General features: G+C 39.0%; 1 protein-coding gene and 1 long non-coding RNA gene across 2 annotated transcripts in view; one reads left to right on the top strand and one right to left on the bottom strand.

Annotated features, from left to right (window-relative positions):
• The first annotated feature begins 947 nt into the window (after window positions 1-947).
• The window catches only part of LOC120491879 (uncharacterized), a 119537-nt gene continuing 106462 nt past the window's right edge, over window positions 948-14022 (top strand). The window contains exon 1 of the long non-coding RNA XR_005625348.2: window positions 948-1188. This is a non-coding gene — a long non-coding RNA (uncharacterized LOC120491879). The remainder of the gene's footprint in view (window positions 1189-14022) is intronic.
• The window catches only part of lgr6 (leucine-rich repeat containing G protein-coupled receptor 6), a 129822-nt gene continuing 117290 nt past the window's right edge, over window positions 1491-14022 (bottom strand). Inside the window, exons 14-18 of the mRNA XM_039689880.2 lie at window positions 13750-13821; window positions 10614-10739; window positions 8759-8913; window positions 7504-7584; window positions 1491-4394 (exon numbers count right to left, since the gene is read on the bottom strand). Of these exons, the coding sequence (XP_039545814.2) occupies window positions 3145-4394; window positions 7504-7584; window positions 8759-8913; window positions 10614-10739; window positions 13750-13821 (1684 nt within the window). The 3' untranslated portion in view covers window positions 1491-3144. The remainder of the gene's footprint in view (window positions 4395-7503; window positions 7585-8758; window positions 8914-10613; window positions 10740-13749; window positions 13822-14022) is intronic.

Below are 14022 nucleotides of genomic sequence, written 5' to 3' on the forward strand. Positions count from 1 at the left end.
ATTCTAATGGCTCTGAGTTTATGCATTGAGTATTCATAAATATTGGTATTATTATACAAACTAGAGTATTTATGAATGGTTGGGGTGATGAATGTATCTTTAGGCCTATTATATGATTTTAAATTAGAAAGAAAAGTAAAAAAAAAAAGTTATCACAATCTGTGTGACCCTGTTGTTGCCTTTCTTTGATGACGTTGCAGGGCATTCCAGATGAGTGATTATTATCAGCGAAGTTCACTTCAACTGATGTAGCCTACCGTGTTCAGAGTAGGGAGCAGTGAACACTGCGTAGGGAATGGAACACACCTTAGGAGGCTTTTCCTTTTGGCTACATGGAAATATAGTTTCTTACTGTACACAAACTCATAAAATTACCACCATGTTGTGCATCAAAACTACACGTTTGTACCTTTTTACAGTCTATGGTTTGTAGGCTACACCATATTATGGCAACACACTTTTGACAATTTCATGGGAATGAACTTCAGATAAATCACCCTGGCATTAGCTTCTCTGTCCTGGCGTCATGAGTGCTCACATGACTCGAACGTTACATTACCATTAGAGCAAACATGATTCAGTAAAACAATACATCACTTAACATTTATCACTTGAATAAAAGTTTGAGTATAATGGGGAAATACTAAATTCCCCTGACATTCGATCACAACGTCTCATACAGTCCTTCGCTTTAGTGACCCCCAGTGGACGTTTGTGTTTCAAAACTGTAGCAATACGTACCTGCTGGTACATATTTGTGGCAATAAAGTGTGGAGGTATGTTTTTTTTCTATGAGACCATTTTGGCTTTGCTATTTTTTTTTTCCTCTTACATAATTATTTTTCTCTCTGAAATTTTTGATTTTATAGAGTTGTGTGTTAGGACATTGGGTTTGTATTGCCTTATTTATGGCTTAAAAAAATCGCCGCCGGAAGTAGTAGGTCGTCTCAGGTACTTTTTGTCTACTTGTTTATGAGTTGGCCTACTGTGAATTCGGACGTACTTTAGTCATACTGTTTTCGGATGCAGCAAGTGTTCTGACTGTTACTGCTTGTCTGAACGTTCTTCGTGGAAATAATGAAGTGTCTAGTTGGTCCAGTGGGCTACTCAGAATACAAAAACCACGCAATCTAGAGAAGGCAAAGAAGAAAAAAAAGATCGTCTGAACATGCAATCCAGAAGAACAAGGTACGATTTGTGTATTTTATATGGCTGTTGTTAAACTTGTTATATGTTATTGTTAACTGTTTTCTTGCAAAGTCTGAGCTCAGCATACACTGTCATTACAAACATGAGCCACTGGTGGGAGCCATTGTTATTTTATTCTTCAGTCTGATCGCACTGTTCCTCTTTTTACCGAGAAAACTGTACACAAGAGAGAAGCACTTTAGTCAGAGCAACCCAAGAAAATGTGCAGGTAGTGTATATTTGACGAACATGTGAATGATATGAATTGAATCTCATTTCTATACAGTTTCTTATATCTGGGTTTATTGTTGTTAAATGTTCAAAGGTGCACTACATTCACATCTCTCTGAATTGTTCAGTAGTCCTCAAGACATAGGCTACATTTATGAAACTAGTAACTTTATTAAATCATTCTTTATCACATGTGTACAGAAATACGAAAATATTTACATCCAGAATAGTGTCTGTTGTACAAAGATCTTAAAATTTCAATATAAAAAAAATTACATTTTAATATACATTTAATATAAAAAGAATATAAATCAATAAGGATAAAAAAGGTATAGCATGCTAGATCAGAGGTAGTTATATTTTACAATACAATAGCTAGCCTACTTTACAATCTGTAACAGATCCCGACCAAGCTTTATTACGACCCAATCAAATCACACATAGTTCTTTTTTTATATATGTTCAGTTTATAGCACTGACATGTTCATTTCACTTTTTTTCTCTTCCTTAATCACGTGGTCTTGACATAAAAAAATGAAATGCAACTCTGAAAATAGATCCTGTGAGGCTCAGACATAGTCTATGCAAGTACATGAACACAATGCTTCAAATTTCGAATGCTTCTGAAATGTTTAAACTCATTTTAATGCATATTGCATTCAGCTTATGTTGTGTTGGAGCATTGGTTTGAAGAGTCAGTCAATCAGTTAAAATAAGCTGGCAACATGTTTATTCCTAGATACCTGAATGTATGGCACAGACATTTGTATGTGACTGTTCTCTCAAGGTTTCTTGCCACCACTATGTCGAGTGGGACTGGGAGCTAGCAGTTCATGGCCAAGCCTTTTGTGTATTTGCAGAGAGTATGTTTCTGGCCTCATCTCTTGGCATAATGTATTTTCACTAAATGTTATTTGACAATATACATAGGTATTTACCTTCCCATACAATTATTTTTTTAATTCACTAGGTGGACTTTAGCAAGTTACGACTTGCAAATAATTAACAAGGATATATACACACTTGGAAATAAATGCATAATGCTTTGAGATACATGACATAAGAATTGAGCTTTATGCAGAGACCTTTTTCACATTGACATATTTAGATACATCACTCCTTTTACATCAGCAAACATCCCTGTGATATTTTTTTCTAATTAAAAGAATGTTCCAGGTTCATCATCCAAAAAAAAAAAAAAAAGACGTTTGAGCTGTAAAGCTGTAAATCGTATGGTTATGCATTACCAAATACATGGTGAATTTGTTATGAATTTTTATACTTATAATACCCGTGCAGTACTTTGCCACATAGACTTCCATTGTTCGTGCTTGTATTGTTTCGTTTGTTTTCATGGAAGGAGTTGAACGGGAAATTATTTTATTTGAAAATCCTCAGTATTCTCTGGATGATGATGACACTGAACCCAGAACATTCCTTTAAACCTAATTTCACAAACAAGTTACAAAGTTACAAAAAAATAAATGCAGATTTGTTTTTGAACATTGCTTAAATTACTGAATGGCCCACAAAATTGTGTCACGAAATGTTGTATTAGGCTTTTTTAGGCCATGTAGCAGTTGGGACAGTATATTTGTATATAGTCCCACTTTAAAACAGTTCATTGTTCATTAGCTCTTAAGGTTTTAGGGGTCAGTTCATATGTAGGCTCACAACTTCTCAAACTCACTGGGTCCTTGAAAGCTTTAGAGTTTAGGAGAAGACTTAAGAACTAGCTGAGAGATTTGGGGAGTGGTAGACTCCAGAAAAGCAGTTGCCATTATGAGTTTCCAGTCCACTGCTCCTGAAATACTCCTGCTCTTTGTCAATGAGTTCTGGTGTTGACCTGACCAGGTTCTCTCCAATGCTCTCCCTCTCGGTTGAGGGTTTCATCTGCATCTGGCATGGAATGAGAGGCACTGAGGGTGGGCAAGAAAACCGTGCAACTGTGTCTTGGTTTGGTGGTGATGAACTCTCGAACACTGCATCCGCCTCAGCGGCAAAGGACACCAGGGCTTGGGTGGAGTCATATGAGCTTTTCTCCGTGTCAACCGAGACGAAGGAATCCAGGTTGTGGTCATGATGGTGGTGAGCTCTTCTAAAAAGGAGACGTGCGTCTTCACGGAAGTGTGGATTGAAGAGGAGGTAGAGCAAGGGGTTGATGCTTGCAGGAAGAGGCAGAAGTACCAGGACGACTGATTTGACGACCTCCTCGCTCACAGGAAAGAGTCCCAGAAGGGAAGAGAAGGTGAGGAAGGCTACGGGGCAGTAGAGCAGGCAGTTGGTGAAGATGAGCCAGGCCACATGCTTGATCATGGCACAATCCCAAATGCTGTCGAAGTCACCCTTCATCAGGTCCCAGTACAGTTTGATGTAAGTTCCGGTGATCACCAGGAAACACAGGGAGTTCATCATTATCAGAGCGACCATAAAACCCAAGGTGGAGGGTTCGCCATCCGGCAGTGGTGACGGCGTGCAGAGCGGAGTTGCACCGTACTCCCCGACCCCAATTAGAGGCAAAGCGGCAACTGCCAACGAAAGTGCCAGGCACGCCACAGAGGCGGCTCGCACGCTTCCCAGGGACGGCGACTTTCCGTAGGCACGGGCACAAGACACGGACACGCTGCACTGCACTGCAGCCAAAGTCAGGAAGAGTATGGACCCCTCCGAGGCTAGTACTGAAAGAAAGCCTGTAGTTTGGCAACCAGCACCCATTTCCCATTGAGCTCCGTGCAAGGCGAACTCTCCAAATGTCCGGGCATCGACCAATGCCAAGGTGCCGGTACAGAGGCCCGTAAGCAGGTTGGCGCCGCTGATGGTGCCGATGATGAACTTAACAGGGGAGAGATAGCTGGGGGATGCAAAGACAGTCAAGAGGAGAAGGCTGTTTCCCGTCAGCGAGACCAAAGAGATGAGCCACATGCCAAGCCGTACCACCCAACTGTCAAACAGGTTATCACATGGTTTGAATGGACCTGAAGGGGTGAAATGGTCAGATAAAGAACACATTAATTTGAGGCTTATTCAAAAACACAACAAAATAAAACGCACAGTATTTTGTAAATCTTTCTTAAAATAGTTCTTGCACCAATTGTTGCTTTGAAAGAAGTGCAACTTTTAATGTGAGAAGTTTTTTTCTCAAAAGTACACAAGTTTGTGTGCTTGTTTTATGAGACCCAATGCATCTTTATTATCATCTTCACACAAAGATAGAATAGTACAGCAAGAATCTAACTAGATTCATTCCCCCATAATTCAAAAGAGTTTGTGAAGTTGTTCTGAGAATATGGCAGACATTTATAAATGGTTTTAATGCAATTGCTTGTACGTATAGATTATAAAAGTAACACAGTCTCATCCCAAGAAATCATATAACTAACGTCTTGGGACGTCTTTTGACCATACGTCAACATCCGCCTTTTTAGGGTACACTTAAACGTCGGTTACATGACGATCCCGGGCCGTCATACAACTGACGCTTTACCTTTAACGTCGGTTAGGTGACGGGGTAGGTTTAGGTCTGGGGTAGGGTTAGGATCCGATAACGTCATAACCGACGTTTAAGGGTACCCTAAAAAGGCGGATGTTGACGTATGGTCACAAGACATCAGTTATATGACGTCTTGGGATGAGACTGTGCTGATAAAAGAGAATAATAGTAGGTAGGGCTGTCGCGGTTATGGAATTTCCCTTGCGGTATTGTTGAGTGGCTCAATAGCGCGATATGCGGTATTACCGCCATTTATTTATTTATTTATTTCATTTATATGTATTTGTTGCTATATAAAAAAAGTTTATGATGTGGACAAAAACGAGGACATTTTCGGTAACCAATGTAATCGAAACTAAACAGCGTCTACAGTATATGCGCATTGAAAGACTTTCACTCAGCGCGCATATTGTTATGACAACGGACTTTGAGCGAGTCATTGAACCGTTCATTCAACGAACACGTTTAAAAAAGCTGATTCATTAAAAGAGATGTAAAGAAACAAGCTTTGTGCTGTGCTGTGCTGACGCGCATTTATGGGAAAATACCCGTGAAGAGAACGTTAATGATGATGCGACAAATATTTCGCTTCCCTTTGACACGACAAGCTTTTCACGACTTCAAAGACAGACGCAGGTAATTGCACGCGCTCTGCCGATCTCTCTCATTCACTGTCTGTGTGAAGCCAGGCTACACATCACCATGATAAACAGTCTTGTTATCATTATGAACTTGTTTAACATTCAATACATGCATTAAGTTTAAAACAAGAAGGGTATAGTCTTATATAAAAAAACGTGATTATCGCGGTTGCTGCGGTTACGTGCTATCCTCTGCGGTTGACTTGTCAGAAGCGCGGCACTACAATATTGCGGTTACCGCGACAGCCCTAATAGTAGGCCACATTTGACCTTCTTCAGTATTACACTCTATGGTCATTTACGTAAACAGGGCCTAAAACACTCACAGAGCACCAAATGCTAGTAGAAATCGGCGTTGGCGAGAATATGAATCGGTGTAAATCGAATTCGAATTGCATTGTGAGAACAAAAACGTGAACAAATGTGAACTCGGGACAGTTGATGGGCCAGTGCTGCATTGTCACGAAAGTTTAAGCCTTGCCAAATTTAAATATTCAAATGCAAGACGACACAAAAGGGAACTCAATTCGTTACTCATGTGCTGTGTGAAAAGATTAGAGTGCGCAAAGATCTGAAGCGCGCACCCAGAAAAAAGAGTCTCAAACAGCACACGAATACTGAAATGAGCTCTATTTCACATCTTCTTGCTTTTGAACGGACATATGTATTAAAAAAAAATGTCCATTTCGACAAATATCCTACCATCTGTTATGACGTCGGTTATGGCTTGAGTGAACATAAACAGTCCAGTAAGACAACACATGTGTAAAAGTATCAGTATAGTGGGTCCGTGCATTAGGTCTTGTGACAGCAGCCTAATATTTTTGTTGCTCTCGGTGTTTTCAATATTAATCAAACAACAAAAGTACAAAGAAAAAATGACTCTCTTCTCTTGATTTAATTTTTACAGTGAAGATTTTTAGATTTGATTACTTTATATAATGTCTCTACCTACCACTGTTACTTGTCTTTATTTATGTTTTGAATGTAAATGAGTTAGGCACGTAGTGCTGTGGTATTGAAATTGGAATAGATAACTGTCAATTTCCCGTGGTATTTAATATGTTGGTGTCATAACTGGCTGTTTTTGCAAAAACAGTTCAATGGCAGTTTAAGTCACCGTCCATTTGCCAGATGTGGCAAAATGTTAGTTTTAGGCCCAGTATATAAATGTTAATTACGAATATACTGAAGAACATTTATTAATATTTGTCAAATTTATTAAAATGCAAAATCAAATATAACAACAGTAGCTGTTTTCTAGCTAAATGTCTCACAGCTGAAACCATCTTTCTTTCTTTTTTTATATCAGCACCATTTCTGGAAGTGAGATTTACCCACATGGTTATCAAATCATGCTAAGCTGAGTATTGGTGGAGATTCGGTGAAGTGTGCATACATTGCAACATGACATCATAACATTTTGCGTAAACATACACGCCAATTTCGAGTCAAGTGGCGTGTTATCTCTACGCATTTTGAGCTATCCGCGTGTATGTCTACGCCAACGTCCGCGTCATTCCGCGTGTCTGTACACGCCGTCAAATGTCCGAGTGAAACGAAGCAAAATGTAGATCTACATCTGGGGAGCTATGTTTTTCTTTCCTAGGATTGTAAGGGAACAGTCATAAATGCCATTAACCCCAGTGACGGTTAGGTTTAGGGACGGGGTTGAGGTAAGTCATATATTTATATATAAAGTAATAACGTTAAGTCAACGGCGTTCATAAACCCGCTGAAAAGCGATTATGCGTGTTGATAGCACGCCAAAAATGGAAATACGAATTGGCGTGTCATACACACGCTACTTCATGAGATCAGTCTGTACATTTGGTGTAAAACATTTTTTTTTCTTCAACGTGCGTGTTGTTTAGCTTGTTTGTGCTCGATATGTGCTCGTCTTGGTGGCATACATGTGGCCTAGAGTAGAGATGTGTTGCTGATGGGATTTACCTGGGATGGGGGTACACTGTATGCTGGTTTGTAGTTTGGACTCTTCAATAGCTAACTGGAATTCCTCTAAGTCAAGGTCATCTGCAAGTGAACACATGAAAAGCATGAGGCACCTTTGGTTTGCGCATTTACGGCAGGATGATGAAATAGTCTTCGGTGTTCAAGATGCCATGATGCACTCAGTCTGGCAGAAGATTAATCACCACGGTATGGACATCAAGTCTGCTGGAACGGATTAATTTATCTAAGGGCTTTAGCAGCACTCAACACCGAACACATCTCAGTTGCAACTTTCCATTTCTCCTTCAGTGTGCAATCAATCATCAGGCTTTGTTCACGCTCTGGTTTTGTTATTTTCCGATAAGCCAAATGGTATGTTTTGGACCTTGAATTGTTAATGTTTATCTTATTTCCCTTGGAGTGTAATTACGGAAGGCTGCTTTCAAGTCTGAAACCTGATCAGATCCCATCGAGGAATGCATGGAGAAAAGACACATTTTATTTCATCTGTCAAATACCTGCGGTTACTGTAAGGCCCTGACATGTTTCTACTGTGCTAATTAAAGATGAAGAGACTGGCAGATAGAAGAGAGCAAATAAAAATAGATTCGCACACACACACACACTTAGGAAAACCGCTACAAGTGGTGCTTTTATGTTCCTTTCATATGAGAACCGTGTTTGTGTAACGTCAATGTTTTCATTTTTGGCTGCAGGGACTTTGATAAAAGGTTTACTGTACAAACTTGAGTGACTTGACAATACAGTATTGGAGTTGGGAAACTTGCAACAATAAGTTCAGATCATTTAAACTTAACTAACTGGTTTTTTCTAGCCATTTGCATGTCGATTAAGACGTTGAAGAGACCATCTCAAGAAGTCTAAAACCATTTTGATCTAAAGCTTAAATGCTTGAAATCATCTTCACGTGTGGATGGTCACTATGCAATTCTCACACTTCTGTTTGTGTTATATCATAGTTTCAGTGACTACAATGTGGAAATTAGTAATAAATAATGAGGAGGTGTCTACATTTTGACAGGTAGTGGTGGTACTTCAAAGAATATTCTTTGAAGTACCACCACTACCTGTCAAAATGTAGACACCTCCTCCTCGTTATTTATTACTATTTTCCACATTGTAGTTATTGCGCTAAGTTAAAAAAGGTACTGTTTTGCAAATGGTGCTTGCTACCACTGCCACTTTCTTCCTAGTCATAATGTTTGACAGATTTGTGAGAAGTTGTAGGACTTACAGTTGTTGTCGGTGTGAATGGGGAACAGGGACAGTGCTTTCTTCTGGAGATCTTCCTCTTCACTGCCCATCTGTTCTTCCCACTGGCTGGCTGCTTTGTAGCTGTTACATGCTCCAAATACACAGCACTGGTAGGCATATGGCATCTCGATTACCCTGTTTCAACAAAAGCGATGTTTACAATTCAAAATAATTGTATATGTTCCATCAAATATTTGTATACCACAAATAGTTTTATTATTATGTGCCAAATTGAGTTTTAAAGGAGTAGCCCAGCAAACACAGAATGTTTCCCTAACGTTCCCGAAAATAGTCCCGTGAGGTTATTTTTTTGGGAACCAAACAAGAACCTTATAGGAACGTTCCATGTAGGTTATTTTTAGGTTCCATTTTTATAACGTAAGGAGAATGTTCTGGGAATGTTCCCTTAACCTTAAGGGAAAGTTCTAGGAATGTCCTGGGAACCAAAAACTAACGTTCCCAGAACCTAAATTTGTTTGCCTTTCACTTTAAAAAAAAAACTTTTGCTGCTAATTTACTCACCCCCATGTCATCCAAGATGTCCATGTCATTCTTTCTTCAGTCGAAAAGAAATTAAGTTTTTTGATGAAAACATTCCAGCATTTTTCTCTATATAAAGCACTTCAGTGGGAACCAAATGGTTCAAAGTCCAAAAGACAGTATTAGTGCAAACTACAAACTGTTCAAAGGGCTTTAAGCGATTCCAGATGATGAATAAGGGTTCTATCAAGCGAAACAATCGCTCTTTAAAAAAAAAAATAATAATAATAAGTTTAAGTTTTATAAGCTCAAATGCTCGTCTTGCTCTGTTTAGTGATACACGTTCATGACTCTCCTATTTGAACTCGTTCATCAAAATGATGAACGACTTTAAAACTTTGTTATTTTTTTTTTAAATGAGCGATCGTTTCGCTAGATAAGAACCTTATTCATCATCTGAAAGCCCTTTCAACAGTTTGCACTGAAACTGTCTTTTGGACCTTGAACCGTTTGGTTCCCAATGAAGTCCATTATATGGAGAAAAATCCTGGAATGTTTTCATCAAAAAAATTAATTTCTTTTCGACTGAAGTAAGAATGACATGGATTTCTTGGATGATTTTTTTTTTTAAAGTGGACAACTCCTTTAACATTAAAATAAGGACATATTGCATCAGTTTAAGTATATATGAAAACTATAAAAAAAAATCCCATTTCAGAGGAAAAAATGATTCATCAATCTGCAAATAATGCATGAAGTAATTTAGCAATTCATCTAACTGCAAGGGCTATTTTAAATGCATTTGGGTCACGACTTAAACCGTGACTTCTCTTTAATTGTAATCAGTTGCTTTTTGGAAATGGTAATACTTGAAATCTCTGATTTCTTGAGGTGCTAATCAAATCACGGCAGCACTTAAGGCTGAAGTCTTGGAGCGCTTCCAAAGCCCTGTGCTGTTGATGAATCGGGACAGGATATTTATAACAGCCTCTCTTGTATTGAGAATAAGGTATCTTGAAAAAATCTTTCCGCCTGTCAGATGACTTTGCATCAAGCCAGATAGTCAAGAGAAATCGTTTACTCGTACAAATGAACAGAATGTTCCTTGGGGCACGCACAGCCTGTTCCAGATTGTTAGTATCTTGAAACTGTCAAATCTACAAACGGTTGAATGTTTCTCACAAAACAGAGTACAACCTTCATGTGTTTTTGAGCTATTCGAGGCATTTGTGTTGTGGGACTTAATGACCACATACACTTGTGAATTTTCTTTGATGGTTTAACATGAAAGTGTTTTAAGTCAAGCAATTCTGATAGTGGAGTTTATTTGGGGTTGTTGGTTATCAAAAATGTACCTTATGTTGGGGAAGTCCTCCTCTCTGAAAGAACGTGAAAGTGCCATGTTGCCTTTCAGTTTAAGATGAGTTAGACTCGTTAGCCCAACTAGCGGGAGACTGCTCAATCGGTTCCCAGTGAGATCTCTGGATGGAGAGAGGAGATATAGATGGATCATCATTGTGTAAAAAACATACAGATGGAGCAAAAGTTACAGATGGAGCAAAAGTGGTGCTACACATGAAGTACCTACTTAAAATGTCCCATATTATACTATAAGATAATTTTGTGTGAAGGTTTGTCAACATTGTGCCTTTGAGATCTTCTGTTGGAAATCTTGAAATTAGAGTCATGAGGTTTTAGACAGTAAAATAAATGGACACAGCGGCCCCATTGATTTCAACGGAGAAAATTGAAGCCTGTTAAAAGCCTGATCACCAGGCGTTCTGCACAGGCTCTTTTAGTGGCTGTGCCGAGTTAAATCGGAATAATCCTCTTCCGAATCTCATAGACACGGAGAGAGTGAGTATTAGCAGTCCTTGAGCTAGCAGCTGGATCAACTTTATGACTCTCTATGGGCTTCTCCCTTGATTTTATCGGACTTTATGACTCCTGTCTATACGGTTAGTCTCTACTGTGCAACGGAGAGTCGATTAGTTATGATGCAATCGTTAGCCTATTTTTTCAAAAACTCTTTCTGCGGGGCCGTGACGTAAGCTACAAGGTAATGGAGCCTTTTATACATTGTTGTGTTTCTTTAGAAATAAATAATGGACAAATTAAGTCTTTGGACACCTCAGATGTAAAGTTATTCGCTGTCAAAGTGATGCCAAAATGAATGGGAGTCAATGGGATGCTAACAGCAAGTGAAGTTCTGCTACAATGGCGGCGAGTCCTTTTAGCGGCTATTGGAGTGAAATGTGTTACCTTCAGTGATGCGTGATGCTGTTAAAAAGGCAACCATCCATCACATTGAAGTTTTAGCCATTTTGCAGTTATGCAGTTAGCTGGTGTGTTAGTGGTTTTAGTGGATGTGTGAAGTCAGTTTTCCAAGTTCACATAGGTATCCTTGCAGAGTAAACTACATTCATCACATTAACTCTATGGATATGATCCAATAATATCTTGCAACCAAAAAAATGCCCTGATGCTTTTTCTAATTTGACATTTCTTGTAGTGTAATAGCTATTTGTGAGTAGCCGCGTTTCCACCGCAATTGGCTTTATGCCCAGCTGCACTACTTCCTGAACTTCAGCCAGCTCCTTGTTTCCTGTCTGCCATTATTGGAAATCCGGCTCATGGGACCTTATTTCGGAAAAAATATGAATGGTAGTCAATGGCGAGAGACGACTTATCTTTTTATTCCGTCTAAACTGTGCCCTCAATTACACATGTGATGTTTGTCAATTTAAAAGATAATTCTGAAAGTCAAAAACGTCGCAGTTTGTCATACAACAGAAGAGTAACATTTAGTTTTATGTGAAAATCGCTCTGTGAACTACATCTCCCGGGAAGCGAAACGAGATCCGCTGCTCGTGTGTGTGTGCAGTCTGGTACAAAACACTCAGGTAGGACGGCGTAACGTTACGATTATAACGTAAGACTGTAGAAACAATGACAGACAGCCTCAGTAAAGTTAGCTTCATTCATTGAGAGAAAATGTGCGCCTTTGGGGATTGTAGTCTTTGTAATTCCGTATTTTCACAGTCTTATACCTCAACGGTTTTACATCAAACTGCGACTTTCTTTACTTTAAAATGTATCTTTTATATTGACAAACATCATATGTGTAATTCAGGGCACAATTCAAACGAGATCAAAATATTTGTTGTCTCTCGCCATTGACTACCATTCAATATTTTTCCAAAATAAGGTCCCATGGTGGTCGACCGGAAGGGGAGGGACTTAGGCTCTCTATTTGTCCCAGGAACTTTTTTCATAGGAACTTTTTATTGCCCCAGACCGGTTGCTTACTGCGTTTACACCGCAGTACTGGGAATATTATGTAAATTAGTCTGGTGATGTTGACTGCTCCTCGCAGTCTGTTTGTTTTGAGTTTTGAGTGTGTAAGAATGGAGGAGATTCAAGCTGTGCTGCTTTTGTGAGCGATCTATTGGTTTACTAATGAGGTAATTAACAAAACGGCAGAAAAGAGACGAGCTCTAATACTAAAGCGTATTCAGAAAGCTCGTAGTGGTAAATATAAAAGTAGACAACGTTTGTTATCATCTATAGCGGACATTTACCGTGAGATGGATGGGACGAATGGGCGCCATCGGGCAGAAAGATTGGTAAGAACCAAGAAGCTCAACCAATCAGCATGTTCAGCACCCACCCCAAAGTCCAAAGGGGGGGAATTTATATTCTGCAAAGTATTCTGCAGTGAAAAGGCGTTGACGGCTTTGACGTTTTCTAAATCCAACAACACTTGTAGGAGATAGGAGAAAGTTTTATTTAAGCCGACATGTTTCGGCACACTGGCCTTGAAGTATTAATTGTGATAAAAGCTGAAATGCATCGGTTTAAATAAAACTGTGCATGTTCCAGGTTCAACACAAGTGAATGCTGTTAATAACCACAGAAAAATATGTTTGCTTGTTTTTCACAAAGTGAAGCGTGAGTCAAAATTATTTTAATTTTTTTGTGGTAATCAACAGCATGCCACACATACTGTCGAAGGAGTTGTACTCGTATTGAGATTTGCCTTTTCCATGCACTTTATTTGGTAGTGAATTTGCTCCAGAGTAATTGCTTATAAGTTTATACAAGGTCTATAACTATTGCGATATCTACTCGGGTATGACACTGTCATTCACTCCTGCACACAATTATCAGCCTCACACATTGATTCATTCATCACATTCTTCACCTAATGCTGCTTGCATTTAATCGCCTGTGACTGACGATGCATGTCTTCAACACTGCACAGAGCTTTTAACCATGATTACAAGCACAGTCTTTTCACTTTGAGCCAAAGAAAGCATTGCACGAATGACAGAAACTCAAAAGTGTGCATCATGGAATCTCTGTTTGTGAAAAGTCACAGTTTAATAACAGTTTTGTATATCTATATAGACATCTTGGCTGTGTGAGATTTATCTTCAGTGGAAAATACAATGATTTACACTGGCAGTGTTTTGAATATAGTATACTTACAGTTTAATGAGAGACTGAAGGGATGAAAAGGCGTCAGGGTGGATGGTGTTGATCCGGTTCCAGCTAAGATCCCTGTAATGAAATGTTATTTACTCATCCATACACCTGCCATTTCTCCTTTTCTCGTAAAAATAGAAATGCTTTTGCTCAGAACTTGACAGCCAACATGAAAGTTTCAGATATCTGTCTTGCTCTCATATTATTTTAACAATAATCCTTGTTTTGTATATAATTTTCTGGCTTTGAGTTGGCAGTTGTTAATTGGTTAACTTG

This window comes from Pimephales promelas, chromosome 20, assembly GCF_988280905.1.
Source record: "Pimephales promelas chromosome 20, fPimPro1.hap1.1, whole genome shotgun sequence".
In the NCBI taxonomy this organism is placed as follows: domain Eukaryota; kingdom Metazoa; phylum Chordata; class Actinopteri; order Cypriniformes; family Leuciscidae; genus Pimephales; species Pimephales promelas.